Source organism: Egretta garzetta, unplaced genomic scaffold, assembly GCF_000687185.1.
Source record: "Egretta garzetta isolate BGI_Z169 unplaced genomic scaffold, ASM68718v1 scaffold27, whole genome shotgun sequence".
Classification (NCBI taxonomy): Eukaryota; Metazoa; Chordata; class Aves; order Pelecaniformes; family Ardeidae; genus Egretta; species Egretta garzetta.
This window is the reverse complement of record NW_009260400.1, coordinates 647,716-661,668: the sequence shown is the minus strand read 5'-3', so window position 1 is coordinate 661,668 and position 13,953 is coordinate 647,716. Positions and strand designations below refer to the sequence as shown.

At 49.6% G+C, this 13,953-nt stretch overlaps 1 protein-coding gene across 4 annotated transcripts in view; it reads right to left on the bottom strand.

Annotated features, from left to right (window-relative positions):
* Positions 1–8,086: 8,086 nt before the first annotated feature.
* TRADD (TNFRSF1A associated via death domain) overlaps positions 8,087–13,953 on the bottom strand; it is a 12,267-nt gene continuing 6,400 nt past the window's right edge. For 3 of the 4 annotated variants that reach the window (XM_009643305.2, XM_035898787.1, XM_035898786.1), the window contains one exon: positions 10,749–13,346. In XM_009643305.2, the coding sequence (XP_009641600.1) occupies positions 13,039–13,346 (308 nt within the window). In that variant the 3' untranslated portion in view covers positions 10,749–13,038. Of the gene's footprint in view, positions 10,221–10,748; positions 13,347–13,953 lie in introns of those variants that run through there. The other variant, XR_004842579.1, reaches the window with a different exon arrangement.

The window sequence follows — 13,953 nt, the reverse complement described above, 5'->3', positions numbered from 1 at the left end:
TGGCAATAAGCACCCTTGGAAAAGCCAGAAAAACCCTGAATTGTTACAAGCCTGGGCTGATAGCCTGGATTTTCTTCTGTTTTCATTTATTGAAAGAAAAGAATCCAAAACAGCGATTTCCTTGCTGAAACAAACCAGTTCAGTGCTGAATATAGACATCTCTTCTTCAAAAGAAGTTGCCAGCCTTTGAATTGATTCCTTGATCGAACTATATGGATTTTCCAGTCTTTGTTAAGATCGTTCCTTCTTCTGAAGGAAATGCCCTCGATTATTACACAGGTGTGAGCTCTGTCCATGGATGTCAGCATGGGAAAAGCTGTCCTGTTCTTGAATTCAGAGGGACTGATGATGAGGGCAGACACTCCAGCATGCCCTAAAACCAAAAAGATCATTCATCCACCTTGACACCAGGAAGGGAAAAAAAAAAATATTACAGGGCTGCCTAAGTGAGCAGGAAATATTTGATGCCAAACAAGAGCGATGTGAGCACAGCAGAGCATTTCTCAGCACAGCATCTCACTGCCTGCCTGCATCCGAGGCGGACGTGCCTCTGCTTCGTACACTGCCGTGGGGGATCTTCATCCATCTTGTTGGGGTTGTAAAACGGCTGCATCGCTTGGCGAGTGTGGGCTTAGCTGCCAGGGCTGCCTCCCATGTCCTCCAAGTTGGAAAAACGAGTGGTTGTCCCTCCTTGTGTCAGCTGCCTGGGGATGGCTACAGTAGGGATCTGTGTGGGATGGTGCAGTTTGCCCAGCAGTGGGACAAGGGCGGGTCCTGGGGAAGACCGGGAGTGTCACAGGCTGGGCTGGGCTCTAGGAAGAGGCTGAGAGGTCCCATACCCATGAGGTGTAAACATGGGGAACCCGTAGGGAACGTGCTGGAAGGGCCAAGGGGGCCACAACTTGCACAGCCCAAGAGGCAACAAAATGCTCGAAAGCTGGAAGTGGCCGGAGCTGGGCACGGCACCCTGGTGAGCATCCAGGCAGGGAATCTGATCTGCGCTGTTGCACGCTTGGGCAGAGGGCCCAGTCCTCCGCCTGGTTTTCATTTATGTGAGAGGAGGATTCTGAAATATGGCCAAGGAGTGCTGCAATAAAAGCAGTTAAATGATGATTTTTTTTAATTTTTTTTTTTTTTTTAAAGTTGTTAGCCCTTCGTTCCCAGCTGAATGACGTGAGCTCATCCTGGAAACTTCCTTCTTTTGCATCAGCCATCACATCTCCGTCACTTGGCTCTTCCGCTCACATGGGCCCAGGTGGGAAAGAGCCTCTGGATCCTGTCCCTGAATTTAGTCAAGAAGCTTTGGCGATTCTGGCATATTGCTTCGTGCCTTGAAAAGCAGTTATTCAACCCATCTGGCCTCGGGAAAAGCAGCTGCGATAGTGGGGCGAGCTGAAAGCACGCTATACCGAGCAAGAGGGTACAAAACACAGCAACAAGCTCTGCCACACACTCGTCCCAGCCTGGCTCATGGGAGCATCTGTCCCCACCAAGCATGGATGCGGGTTGTCCCAGGATCAACTTGCTGCCCCGCTGCATGCGAAGCATTTCCAACTTCCTCCTGGCTCCCCTCCTCACTCCTGAAGCTGGAGCTGCTGCCGGTAGGTTTGGGTTGGGTAATGGAGGGGCTGCATATGTTGTGTGGCCATGCAATATGTGGGGCTGTGGTTTCTGGTGGAGATGTCTTACCTGTTTCTCTGCAAAACAAGCTAAAGTAAGCATTGAGGATCCAGCAACAGTGGGCTCAACGAGTTTTTTTCAGTCCTCGGGGGAACTTGGAAAATTCTGGGTGGTTGGGGTGCTTTGAGGTAATGCTGGAGGTTTGGGATATTTGTTTTCATTTCACATTGGTTGAGTGCATTTCACGAGAACAAAGTCGGGTTGTAATACCCAGTGCTGGAAGCTGAGACCCGGGCTCTGGCCTGCAGAGGGAAGGTCTGTGCACGTGTCCCTCTCCTGCCTCATTTCCAGCAGTTTTTCCATCCTGATCTGCTCAGTGAGAGCAAATCAAGCTCCCAGGCCTCTCCTCACCTTGTGCTGCTGTTCCCCTGCTGCCTCCTCCTCCTGACTGTTCAAGAGCCCACCCAGGCCCAGGAGAGCATCTGACTTCTGCATCTGCACCAGTTGAGTTGAAAGGCATTGCTGACCACACGGGCACAAGTGGTGCTCTCTTTCGCCTGGGGATTACTTTTGCTCCTTCAAGCTGCGTTGGGCTGCCATCCTCCTCTTCCCCTTGAACAGAAACCTGAAGGGAAGCGCTGAGGCAAAGGTTTCCAAATCTCAGCTGAGTTACCTCAGTACTGGTCTCATGTGGGCAAAAACTCATCTTCATTTTGCATCGCGTGAGTGCCTGGGCTCTTCAGGGTACCCACAGGGAAATCCGTCGGCTTCCAGCACTGGATTTGTTCTGCCCCACAGACAAAAACATGCATGAGACAACTCGGGTTTAGGGGTTTGAGCTGGTTTTGGAGGAAAGGGGGGAAAATAGCTCTGCGTGTTGGGGCAGGGGAAGAGGGCCTCTTTCATTTCTGTTTGGGTGTTTTGTTCCTGCATGGTTTATTTTTTGGTTTTGTTTGTTCTTTGTTTGGTTTGTTTGGTTTCTTCCCCCCCCCAGGCAAAGTCAATAACCTCACCAAAGTTGATGCTTCAAGTGGCTTTGGTGCCAGACAACTCCTCTCTGCATTACAGGGTGTTTGTGAAGAGGTCCCATTTGGAGCGATAGGATTACAAAGCAACACTGAACGATTTGATCTTCTTGACTAGAAGACAGGGCAGGCTGAAATACAAGTGACACCCTTTGGCATGTCGGTTAGTGCACAGCCCCAGAGAAATGAAGTAACCAAAACAATCACTGGGCTGCCTTACCGAAAAAAAGAGCCCATCTTATGCAGCCGCTTAGCAGTTTTGAAGTCTATAAATAAACTGAGAATAGGCTGTAGGATTTAATTAGCTGAATGTCTTGAGAGCTTTCCCAGGAGTCGGGATCGTGAGCCAGAGCCAAACAAACGCAGTGCAGAGGGGCAGAGGCTCATGGTGCTCCGGCCCCGTGCGTGGTGGCACCAGCACGGTGTCACTGGCGCAGTGTCGCCTCGCGGCAGCTGGAGGGAAAAGCTCTGTTGGTTGAAACACCGTGCAAGCAGGTAACAAAAAAGCAGGCCCTGCTCCAAAGACCATTTCCAACTTTCTTGCAGGAGCTGCTTTTCAGGCCAGCTCAGACGAATGGATGAGATCCATACTGTTACAGGACAGGGCGCCTTCTTTATCTCTCTTCTTGCCCCAGTCCTGAAATATGTGATTTCATCAGCTTCCCAGCTGGCTGGTCCCACTTTATTACAGTCTCTCTGGTCGGCACTGACAGCCTCACCTTCTGCTGCACTTGCCTCCTTTTAGATTTCACCCCAGTCGGTGAAGCTTTTATGAAGTATGCAAACTTAAATGCAGAGAAACTGCAGAGCAGCTGTGCGAAGGCTGGAGATGGATGCTAACATGTCTGCTCTCACGTGCAGGGGTCCCAGGAAGGAACTTGCACCATCCCTGGTGGGGAATCATGTGGTACCGTGGCAGAAGGCAGCAGCTGTTGTGCGTGGGAGCCCCGGTGACCCTGGGCAGCACTGGCTGCCTGCACGACCCTCCCCATCGCCTCTGGGAAATGCTGGCTGCCTGCACCGCTCCTCCCGTCGCCCTGCTGACCCGGTGGTAAGTCACTTGCGTACACGTGGCACGGTCTGGAGACTGCAGCTCTGCTGCATTTCAGGGCTGCGGGATGTTTTCCCGGCCCGTTCGGTACAGTGCCCGTGCAGGACTGCGCTGCGGCCAGCCACACCATGGCGGGCCCCAGCAAACAGGGAAACTCCAGCTCTCCTAAGCACAGCACCACGTCTCTAACAAGAGCGTTCAGCTGCAAGGTAGGAGAAGGCAGCGCGCAGTTAACTTCCTCAGGCTTAGCAGCCTCAAGAGGTGCTTTCCTAAAGCCAGATGCAGTCTTGCATGTAGGTGGTCTGATTTTCAGAATTATGGAGAGCTCAGCAGCTCCACTCACACCCTGCAGCCAAGCGGAGGGCAAAGAACTTGCCCTCTCTCTTGCAAACATTCATTTCCCCTGGCCCCAGGAGGGGAATAAAGCCTTGCAGGCTTGTGAAGGGGTAAGAAACAGCCCTGCTGAAACAACCGCCCTCCTTTCCCAGCCCTCCCCAGGCTGCAGTGCTCGCTGCCTCTTCAGCCCCCAGACCCTCTTCTCATCTGATAAACCTATTGCTTGATGTGCCCCAAACCCCAGCAATTTCAGCGCATTAGCAGGGCTGCATTCTTACACTCAGACATGAACAGGGGAGGGAGTACGTGCTGACTTGCCCCACTAATTTCAAGACGATACCCAACACATAAGTTTATCAGAATCTGCCCAAAAGCTGTTAAAAAATAGGATTGGTAACTGCCCGTTTCACTAGAGAGCTTGAAAATTCCCATGTCTTGCTCAAAGTGTACAATAGTGTAACATGGGGGGAAGATTTGTGTCCTTTTACTGGCAAGGAATGGCTTGTAAATGTAATGTGCCGCCACTGGAACATGTTAACGGTTGGGAGGAAGCCCTGTCTCGGAGCACTGGAGGCATTGCCTAAAGAAGCCCAAACTTTTCTTCTGTAAAAGCAACACAAGACACCCCAAGAAAGTTCTTTGGAAAGCAAAGCAGAGTCAGCAGGGCTGGAGACTGCATGTTCAGAGCCTGTAGCCGACCCTGCTGTGCGTTAACCATCACAGTTCGGGTCGCTGCGTGTAACAACATTGCAAGAGCAAGAAGGCAAAAAGAAAAGCTGCAGACTGGAGGAAAAGGAAAGCAGTAAGGGGAGCCTTCAGTTCAGGCTGCTTGCTGCATAACTCCCCCCAGCCCACCCCGATCAAACAGACATAATAGATACTTACGTCCCATTTGATAGCGCTGATCCTGTGTCCCCTCGGTAATGTCTCAGCAGCGGGCTGCCAAGTAGGCACATCTGGATATCGTTAGCATTCGACATTCCTCAGCCTTTAAGCGAAACCAAGGAAATCCTCGCTGAGCAAAGCTGCGCTCCGTCTCCTGCGCTCTGGGCCGTTTTCATGCTGAAAGCCAGCAAAGTTTCCCCGCGCTCCTGTGCCTACCAGGGAGGGGTGCGTGTGCCAAGGGGGTCCGAGATGAGGCGCCGGGCTCCCTGCGTGCACTCGCTTGCTTACTGTAAGAGTGGTGGAAGGAGCAACAGCGCCAGGGGAAGGAGCTGGGTCCACTTCCAAGCGCCTGACACGTGATCGGCAGGCTGGGGCGCGCAGATGGCCTCCAGCACCGCAGAGCCCCGTGGCCAGCAGCTCCATCAGTTCTGCTTTGATTATTTTCTTCACCTCTGCAAGGGCGCAAAATTAGAAATTGAGGTTGGGTTCAGCTCAGAAGGAAAATCTGCTTGGGGGGGTTGGTTTCTTTTTTTTTTTTTTTTTTTTTTTTCTCCCTAGTAGGGAACCGATGGGAGGAGGTGGGGGACCTGAGCGGTGCGGAGGCTGAAGACAGATGCGAGGGTCCCTCCCAAAACGCTGAACATTTAATTTGAATTACTTCAAAACGTTTTTATTTGGAGCCCAATCTAAATTACCATCGGTACCAATCCGCCAGCTGACTGCAGCCGGAGCATTTCCTACCTCTGTGGCTTCATCCGTCTCCACAATGGAAATCATGACCCTTATTCCTCTAACAAAGGCCAAGGGTCTGGAGAGTGCCCAGACCACGGCCCCTTCAGTAGGCAAAGTTTTTCATTTACGGTGAACTTGTCATAAAGCCAGGTTTTGATCTACTCTGTTGTTTTCACAAACACCCAACTGCTTTTTAAACATAACGTAAAAATGCTTTTTTATAGGTGTCTGTGGGATTTTTTGATGCATTCTCAATTTCAGCTCAAACGTTTTGCTTTATTGAACACGTCGCTGTAAAAAGCTGTCATATGGCCAGGTTCGTGACGAGCAAGGCTCAGGCCCTGCTTTCGGGTGCTTCAAGGCTGGGAAAGCTCTTTCCTAGTGATCTGCAGCTGTCTGAAACGCAGCAGTCCCTCGATGAATAGCACAGCTGATCAAAACACCTCGGCCATAAACGTTACTCAGCTTCACGCTTTCCCTGTGCCAACCCAAGGCACCTTTATCCCCCTCCGCTACAGCCACCCCAGGCTTTTTTCCACCCCTCCTCTGTCAGACCGGTGTGCCTGCCTTTGCTCAGGGGGCTGGCTGTGGAGCAAGGCGGGCTGCTTCCCGAAACCATCAGGGACTCACAGCAGGTATTTCCCTCGCATTCCCCCACCCCAGTTTTTCGGACCTGCTACCCTTTTTGCTTGCTCCCATGGGGTGAGAGTGAAAACGGAGGCTTCCATTGCTGTGCAGTGCCTTTGCAGCTGTCGTGGCTTGGAGACCCATGCAGGGAGCTTGGGAGGTGGAGGAGTTTTCTCCGTGGGTGCTTCTGCTTGGTTGTTGTCTCACCTGTACCTTGTTCTCGGAGCACCGGTGTGTGGCTGATTCGTTCTTCTCGCTGTGCCCTTGGTCTGTCCTGTGGCACGTCACTCTGTCTTACAGGGTTTGGGTCAGTGATCTCATTGGCCCTCATCAGTAGGTCAACCCTGTTGACCCCAGGTTGGTGTGTTGTGTCCCTCCACCCGCTGCAGGGCAGAGCCCTGCTCCCCGTCGCTGTGTTCCTGCTGGCATGAAGCCATGCGGTTGGGAATACAGCTTTTGTGGCAAATAAAGGGCTGATGTTGTGATTTTCTTGAGTACTGTCTGAGATTCAAGTGATTCAGGGTGAAACACTGTTCCGCTCGAGTTCATGGCAAAAGGAATTTCCCTGGGTTCAGCTGTCAGGTCAGCCAGTGGCTTCCTGTGCAAAGCCGCTGGAGAAGCTTTAACATCCAAGCTCCTTGGCTCCCCACCACTACGGGGTAGGCAGCCTTGTGAGAAAGCTGACGAATAGCGAGGCGCTTGGGGGTTACAGTGATGCTGTGGCCTCCGAGGAGCCCCAGATATTTAACAGCACTGAAAGAAACACCGGGAGCTCTGCCAGGTGCCAGGTTTCAGACAAGCCTCCCCTTCTGGCCACATTTGCTAAAAAAGGCTCATCAAAGTGGTAATTGGAAACCGAATGAATGTGGTGGCTTAGCTTGGTTTTGCCTTGAAATCAGAGGCATTAACTTGTGGGGGGGCACCAGCCTTGGCGCGTCAGTAGAAACGTGTGGCTTTGGGCAGGACCCTGCTGTGCATCCAGACGCTTTGGCTGGATGCTCCTCCGAGAGCTGGTGGTAGCCAAGGTGGCCAGAGCTTCAGCAAACCCCTTTCTTACTACAGCATTAAGTGTTTGATGAAAGTCTCTCAGGCACTTTACATCAAAAGTATATATTTATTTATTAAAAAGAATGGCAAAAAAAATAGACCAAAGTGCTTTGTCCTATAAAAGACAATTTCTTGGAGACTGAATGCCCTAGACCTGAGTACGCATGGCACTGCTGTCCATAGCTGTAGATGGCTGATCCAAATCTGATGCTGAGTATCACGGAACTGGGAGGTCAGCAAGGGATTTTTCCACTGATGACTAGGGGACTTAACCACACATCTACAGTTTTCAGTTGGAGATGTATGGCCAAATCCCCTCAGTGGCTTTACAATTCAATTCAGAGCAGAAAAAAAATACAATTTTTGACTCTAGGCTTTAAACTGCCTCACCGTTTGAACCCATCTCTGCACAAAAGGCAGGTGGCCAGACCCTTGTCCAGTGTAAAGCAGCGTATCTCACCAATTTCATGTACGCACTCCAATATGTGGGTTAGAGTAAAGAAACCCTCTTGCCTCCCTCTAAGATCTCCTCGGTTGAGTGGTACAATACCAGAGGTTCAGAGCTGTATCGGAATTTTCAGTTAAACTAAATTGGCAGTTTTAAGCGCATTTGAGGCTCCTCATTGCTATACATGCTCACTTTTGGTTTCAGAGTCTGTGGGCAGCTGCCGGGGTGAGTCGGAGGTGGCTCTAAGGTACCTTTCGAAACCGCAGAGGGGAGGCGGCACAGACAAACAAATTAACAGGTAAGGAAAAACCCCACAATTTCCTCACACTGGGAAAAGACCTCTGCCTGGAGCTGCGTCCACACCACGCACATACGCCTTCTCGCAACAAGCGGTTTCCCTCAGCTCTAAGCCTACGCGCTTTCTTGGCCTTAGGTTTTCTGTATCTTGACAGTGGTGCAAAGTATATTCTATTTTCTGCATCGGCTTTCCCCAAATGTTCAAACTGATACAGTTCTGAGACTTCCCAGCTATGAAATTCCAGCAAACTGTTTTACTTGGAGGCTCTAATTTTTTCAGGAAGCTCTGTAACCTGCAGTGCTGTGACATTAGCACCCCATTTTGCATTAAAAATCATCCAGATGATACCCATCTCTGCAATGGTAGGGCTGAGGCTGAAAATGGAAACGTGGAAAGTGCTGCTGCAAGCTGTTGACATTTGTTTTTAATTAGACTTGCTACGCAAATCTGGAAGAAAATTTTGATTTCTTTAAGGTCCAGCTTGTGATTGATTTTTACGTGCTTCCAATCAATACTGCTGATTTTTTTTTTTTCCTTATTTTTGTTTCAAATACTGTTTTCAGCTGGCAAACTGCTCCTGCTGTAAGCAATTGTGGCACATGAGAACTGAAGCTGCTGGAAGAGAGCACCTTCCCTACATGCCGTGACGGCACATCGTCGTCTTCAGCAGATGAATTAATTTATGGTGCATTTTTAACAGGCAGCTAAGAGGGTCAATGTTGGCCTTTCGCTGGCTCTGCCCTCCAGGACAGTTTGATATTCTCCCCTCGTGACACTTTTATAGCAGGGTATACTCTCAGGTTTACTTCTGTCAGATGCCTCACATCAAATGCTCACATGGTGAGCATTTTAACTTCCATGCTCCTCTTTTGTTATTACCCATCTGAATGCTGTAGCTCAGCTATGCCAAAACAAATCGTTCAAATTCTCCTTTGGATGGATCTTTTATTCTTTCTGGCAGACTGAAAGGAGCCTCCTTCAAATGTGAAACACCGCTAAAGCTACAAAAACAATCTGTACCACAAAAAAGCCCTCTTGGATCCCTTCCTGTAAGCGCATTTTGGTCTGGTTTCTGCTGTGTGAGTTTTATACTTTGTCTGTTTCATTTTTTTATATGCAACTGATTAGCATCTTTATTTGCTTTTAATATCGTGTGCTGGTTTGCTGCATGTTTGATTCTGAAACCACCAACCCTCCCCACATTTTTTTTTTTCCCCCAGACATATCTCCCTATATAGAGAAGAGCTGTTACAGGATAAGGCCACGTCCACCAGCAGCAGCACTGCCCATGGCTTATCTCACAGGCTAGACGTTAGCTAATCGGTATAAATAGTAGTAAGGCAGCGCCGCTTGCATGTCTGGCATCTGAGTCAGGTGCGGTGTGTGTGCAGCTAACTTTGCACAGACAAGGAAGAAAGCAGGAGTGTGCTCCCCTTCCAACAGTGTGACAGCCAGGCAGTCACCGGGAGGCCCTGTTATAGCCCTCGGTCTAGCACGCGGCCCGGGGTTTCTGGTGCGTCCCCAGCACCTGGCTCCTCCTTTAGTTCCACTCACTGCATTACTACCTGAGGTGAAGACGCCTCCGATTTCTTCAACAGATCTCTCCTGACCTTTCTTCCTCTGTGAGTGCTTCGTCCTTCCCTGTGTGATGTGAGTTCCCTTGTCTTTCTGTGCTGGCGTAAAACCGCTGTAAAGTCTTCTGGGTAGAACAGAAGTGAATTCAGAGTCAAGTCCCAGGCAAACACCAAATCAATACAAAGGACAGTGTGTACTCACGACCCAATTGATCTATTTCATTCTAAGGCTTCTGTGAAAATTGTCTTTATCTATGTTTGTGCCAGATAATACTAAAAAACCCTACTCTTTTAGCAGGAAGGAGTCCGCTTGAGGCCAGAATCGAGTTTTCATTCCATCTAATGAGGAGGAGGAGGATGATGATGATCGATTATGGAAAAGAAGGTATGGAACAGCCACTGCTATGGTTCCAAACCATGCCATGTGCCCAAGACAATTCCACCATAGAATATCACTGGAAAGCCCTTTTCCTTTGAGTCTCTGCAATGAAGGCACCTGTGAATGCTGTTAAAGATGATGATATTCCAGAAAGGTTGCCAGGAGCTCCAGCACTTAATGGCACTTTTGAGAGGGAATCTGAGTAAGGGGAAACACATATGCCAGTTGCTGGCAGAGGAATAAAATGCACAAAGCTTGCATTAAGAAAAAAATTATTCAAGCTTAGTCCTCTGTAATATAGTAATAGCAGTGAAGATTTTCGGACTTGAAGTATTCTCTGAATAATAATAATAATAATAATAATAATAATAAGCCTTTCTCATTTAGAGCATTAGCAGATGAGATAAAACCTAGCGGTTCTCCCTGCTCAGTGGCTGCCTTATAACTGTATATGAAAGTCGTGCACATGAATAGCTCGTCTGAGAGCTCAGAAATATTCATTACAAACGAGGCAGCGGGCTATGGATATGACCTTTGTTTTCTAAAAAAAACATTTTTGCAAAATCAAGAGCAAACCCTCTTGCTGTTGAAGTAATTTTCAAGTTCCTGATTTATTTTTTATTTTTAAGTACTGTTTACCAGTTGGGTTGCTGCCAAACAGAGTTCCCCAGCTGGGATCTGGCAGGAAAACTAAATGCTTTGAGGTCCTGATCTAGTTAGCGGTGTCCCTGCTCCTGCGGGGGGGTTGGACTAGATGACCTCTAGGAGTCCCTTCCAACCCAAAACATTCTATGATTCATTCTATGATTGGTTCCACAGCAGGCTAAACCAACTAAGATCAGCATCACCTTGCTGGTCCCAAAAGCAAAACTCTCTGAGAGATAATTGCTTCATTTTGGGAAGAGCACTGGTACTACTGTAAGGGAGAGGGTAGGACATGGAGCAGGAACGGGGGAGATGAGACTGCAACAAGACTAATGTGGAATGGCTTAATAAAAGCTTATGGAGCCACAGTCTTTGTAGCGATGGTGCCTGCATGAAGTCCTGCTTCCTTGGAAACTAAGGGCAAGACAGAAACAGAATCATTCACACCCTGAAAACATTCTCCCCATCTTTGACCCCCTCCGTGTCCTTTCCATGCTGTGTATGTAACCTTGGCAATTCAAAATCTGCAGAAAAAACCCAGGTACCTCAGGCTTATACTGAGGAACACGATGCTCAGCACATCTGAGGCGTGCGGACCCCAGCTGGGTAGACACTGGTCATTAAATCCTCCTGATCCAGGTCTTTAATTGGCTGATGCTCACAGCACCCATTTTAGCAGAAGCTAAGGGAGCGGCACCAGCCCCAGGAGCTCGGATCTGAGCCCACACCTGAATCCCACGTTGCGTCCCTCCTTCCCAAATTACAGCTTTGACTCCAGGAAGGTTTAAGATGCCAGTTGTGGTTTAAAAGGCCATCAGGGCTTGCCTATCTGAAAGCTGGTCCTACTGTGACTGCCAGTGGCCTGATACTTGCGTGCACACAGAGGCTTTATGTGTTCTGACAGAGCATCTGAAATAATTTCCAAGGTCCACTGGCTATTCCCACAGATGGGAAGGGCAAAGAGGGATAGAATTAATGAAAAAGGATAGGTAAAAACATATCACAAAAGTGGAGGGAATATGTCAAAGGTAATCCAGCTGCTGTTGTGCTTCACGAGACCCATGTTGTGCTAGATATTTGGGGCAAAGGTGTAAACTCTGTTCTGTTGCAGCCTGCATCAACCATACCGGGAGAGAGTCGGCTTCTCCCACTGGAACTGAAAGCTCGAGTCAGCCCTGGGGTTTGGGTGCTTTGTCCTCTAAGCCATTTTTAACCCTCAAAATCAGGGCAGGTAAACGCAGGCACAGCAGCTGATACCTGATTGTCACACAGTGACAATGTCGCCAGGGAGAGGCTCTGTGCAAATCCCCAGTGTTGTGAGACACGACGGCGTGAGCTATCTTCTCCAGTGAACTCGGCAGGCCGAGGGCAGGCAGTGAAGAAGACGGCGAAGGCACTAGCAGCCAGCTGGTCAGAGGCGACTGCTCGGCTCTGTGGGCTGGGGTCAAGGTGGCATTTGATGCTGCAACACACCTTTGGGCAGCAGTTCCAACCTGCACTCCACAGGTAACTTGCTGACTAGGAGACAGTTTTCCTTCCAGCGCTGTGTTTTGCTTTTCACAGGCTCCCTCAGGCTGGGGGGAAAGAGCCAAGTGCAATGTAGCCGATATATTATTGTCCACCACAGTCCAGAAAAAGTTGGGAATTGTTCTCTGAATTTGTGTTTGTCCATTTTGCTTGCTCAGTGCCCGAAATCTGTTCTATGGCAGCAGTCTTTTGCCCTGTGGAAGATTATGACTGTCCCAGATAAAAGGGAAACCTTCAGGTGGTGAGAGGTGGGAAGGACCTATGCTAGGGTAGGGCAGGGCAGAGGCACTTGCCACATATGTTCCTCCTTTGAATAACGAAAATAATATAAAATTGACTTTTCCTTAATTTCCCCACTGTCTTTGCTTGATGTCATGCCCAAGGGCATAAATGTCTTCAATATAAAAAATATATTGCAGCTCTCCAGGTGATGGCCCTGGACCACAGCCTGAGAAACAGTGGCATTGTCTGCTTCCCAGAGAAATTCTCTGAGATGCCTTCCTTGCAGATTTCTTCCTCTCCCCCACCCTCCCCTAGGGCTCCCTGTCTAGCTGTTTCCCTGTGACATTTCAGTCCTGAAGGAAGTCAGGCTGAAAGCCTCTCTCACCAGTTCACCCGAAGGTAACGCTGACTTCAGGAAACAGAATGAAATAAGGAACGTCAGAGGTCCGTGCCTTCTGCAAGAAGTTTCTGCGTTCTGACACAAGAACCTCTCCCCTGGACATTCCCATCTACATGGAAACCTGTGGCGATTTTCAGGACTTTACATTCCCAGGCACTGGCAGCAGTTTCATACACCAGCTAAAGCAAGAAAGCCCTTAGCAATGCTGCTACCCTTTGGGCTCTAGGAGTAGTCCTCGTTGGAATGGAGGCCCAAGAGCTCTTCAGCCAAGCTGATGAGACCATTTTCTTCCAGGGCTGCAATCAGCCGCGCTATTGTGGCCTTCTTCCCCTCTGACTGGATAAATCTGAGAAGCAGCTGATAGGCTTGTTCGTATAGTCCCTCTCGGTCATACTCGAGGGCCAGGTTATCGATGACGGGATCACGCAGGGCCCGGCAGTTCTTCTGCAAAGAGCGACCCACTTGCTTCCATTTCTTGGACACGAGCTTGGCAAATTTCTGGTGGTCATCTGCTGTGAGTGTTCTGTTGGCTGAAAGAAACAGAGGGCAGGCAAAACACAGGGGTTTCATGGCTGATGTGATGCAGCTCGGCCCACCCCGAGGCTTGCTCAACATTCTGTGGAGCAGGGAATCTGTTCAGCGTCCTCAGCACATTATTAAACTGCTGTGGGCCTGCTCTGCTTGTCTTCTGGTGTTTTAACACCAGGGCAGCACTGCTGAATTTGCAGCAGAAGTGCAAAAGCAGTGAAGTTAAAGGTACTGCCCCGCCATGGGCGGGGGGGTCACGCACACGGGGCTGCATGCTCTGATCGCATTCCTCCACCGCCGGGAAGGGAAAATTGGCTGGAGTAAGCCTCACTGCTTAGGGTCTCCATGTGTACGAGCTGGGCATGTCCGCTCTCCACGTAGTCAGCAGAGCAGTGCTGATGCCTCAGGAGGCAAACTGTAGCACGCGGGGACACGCTGACCTCCTCACAGCCATCTGCCCTGGCACACCTGAGCTCCCTGCCTTGCTCAGACTGTTCCCTTACTGAAATCCTCCCCCAACATCAGAGTATCGGGGCTTGCCCCACACTGCAAGCTTGCCAATGCCCGTTTTTTTTTTTTTTTTTTTTTTCTCCCCCTCCGCGGGGGGGT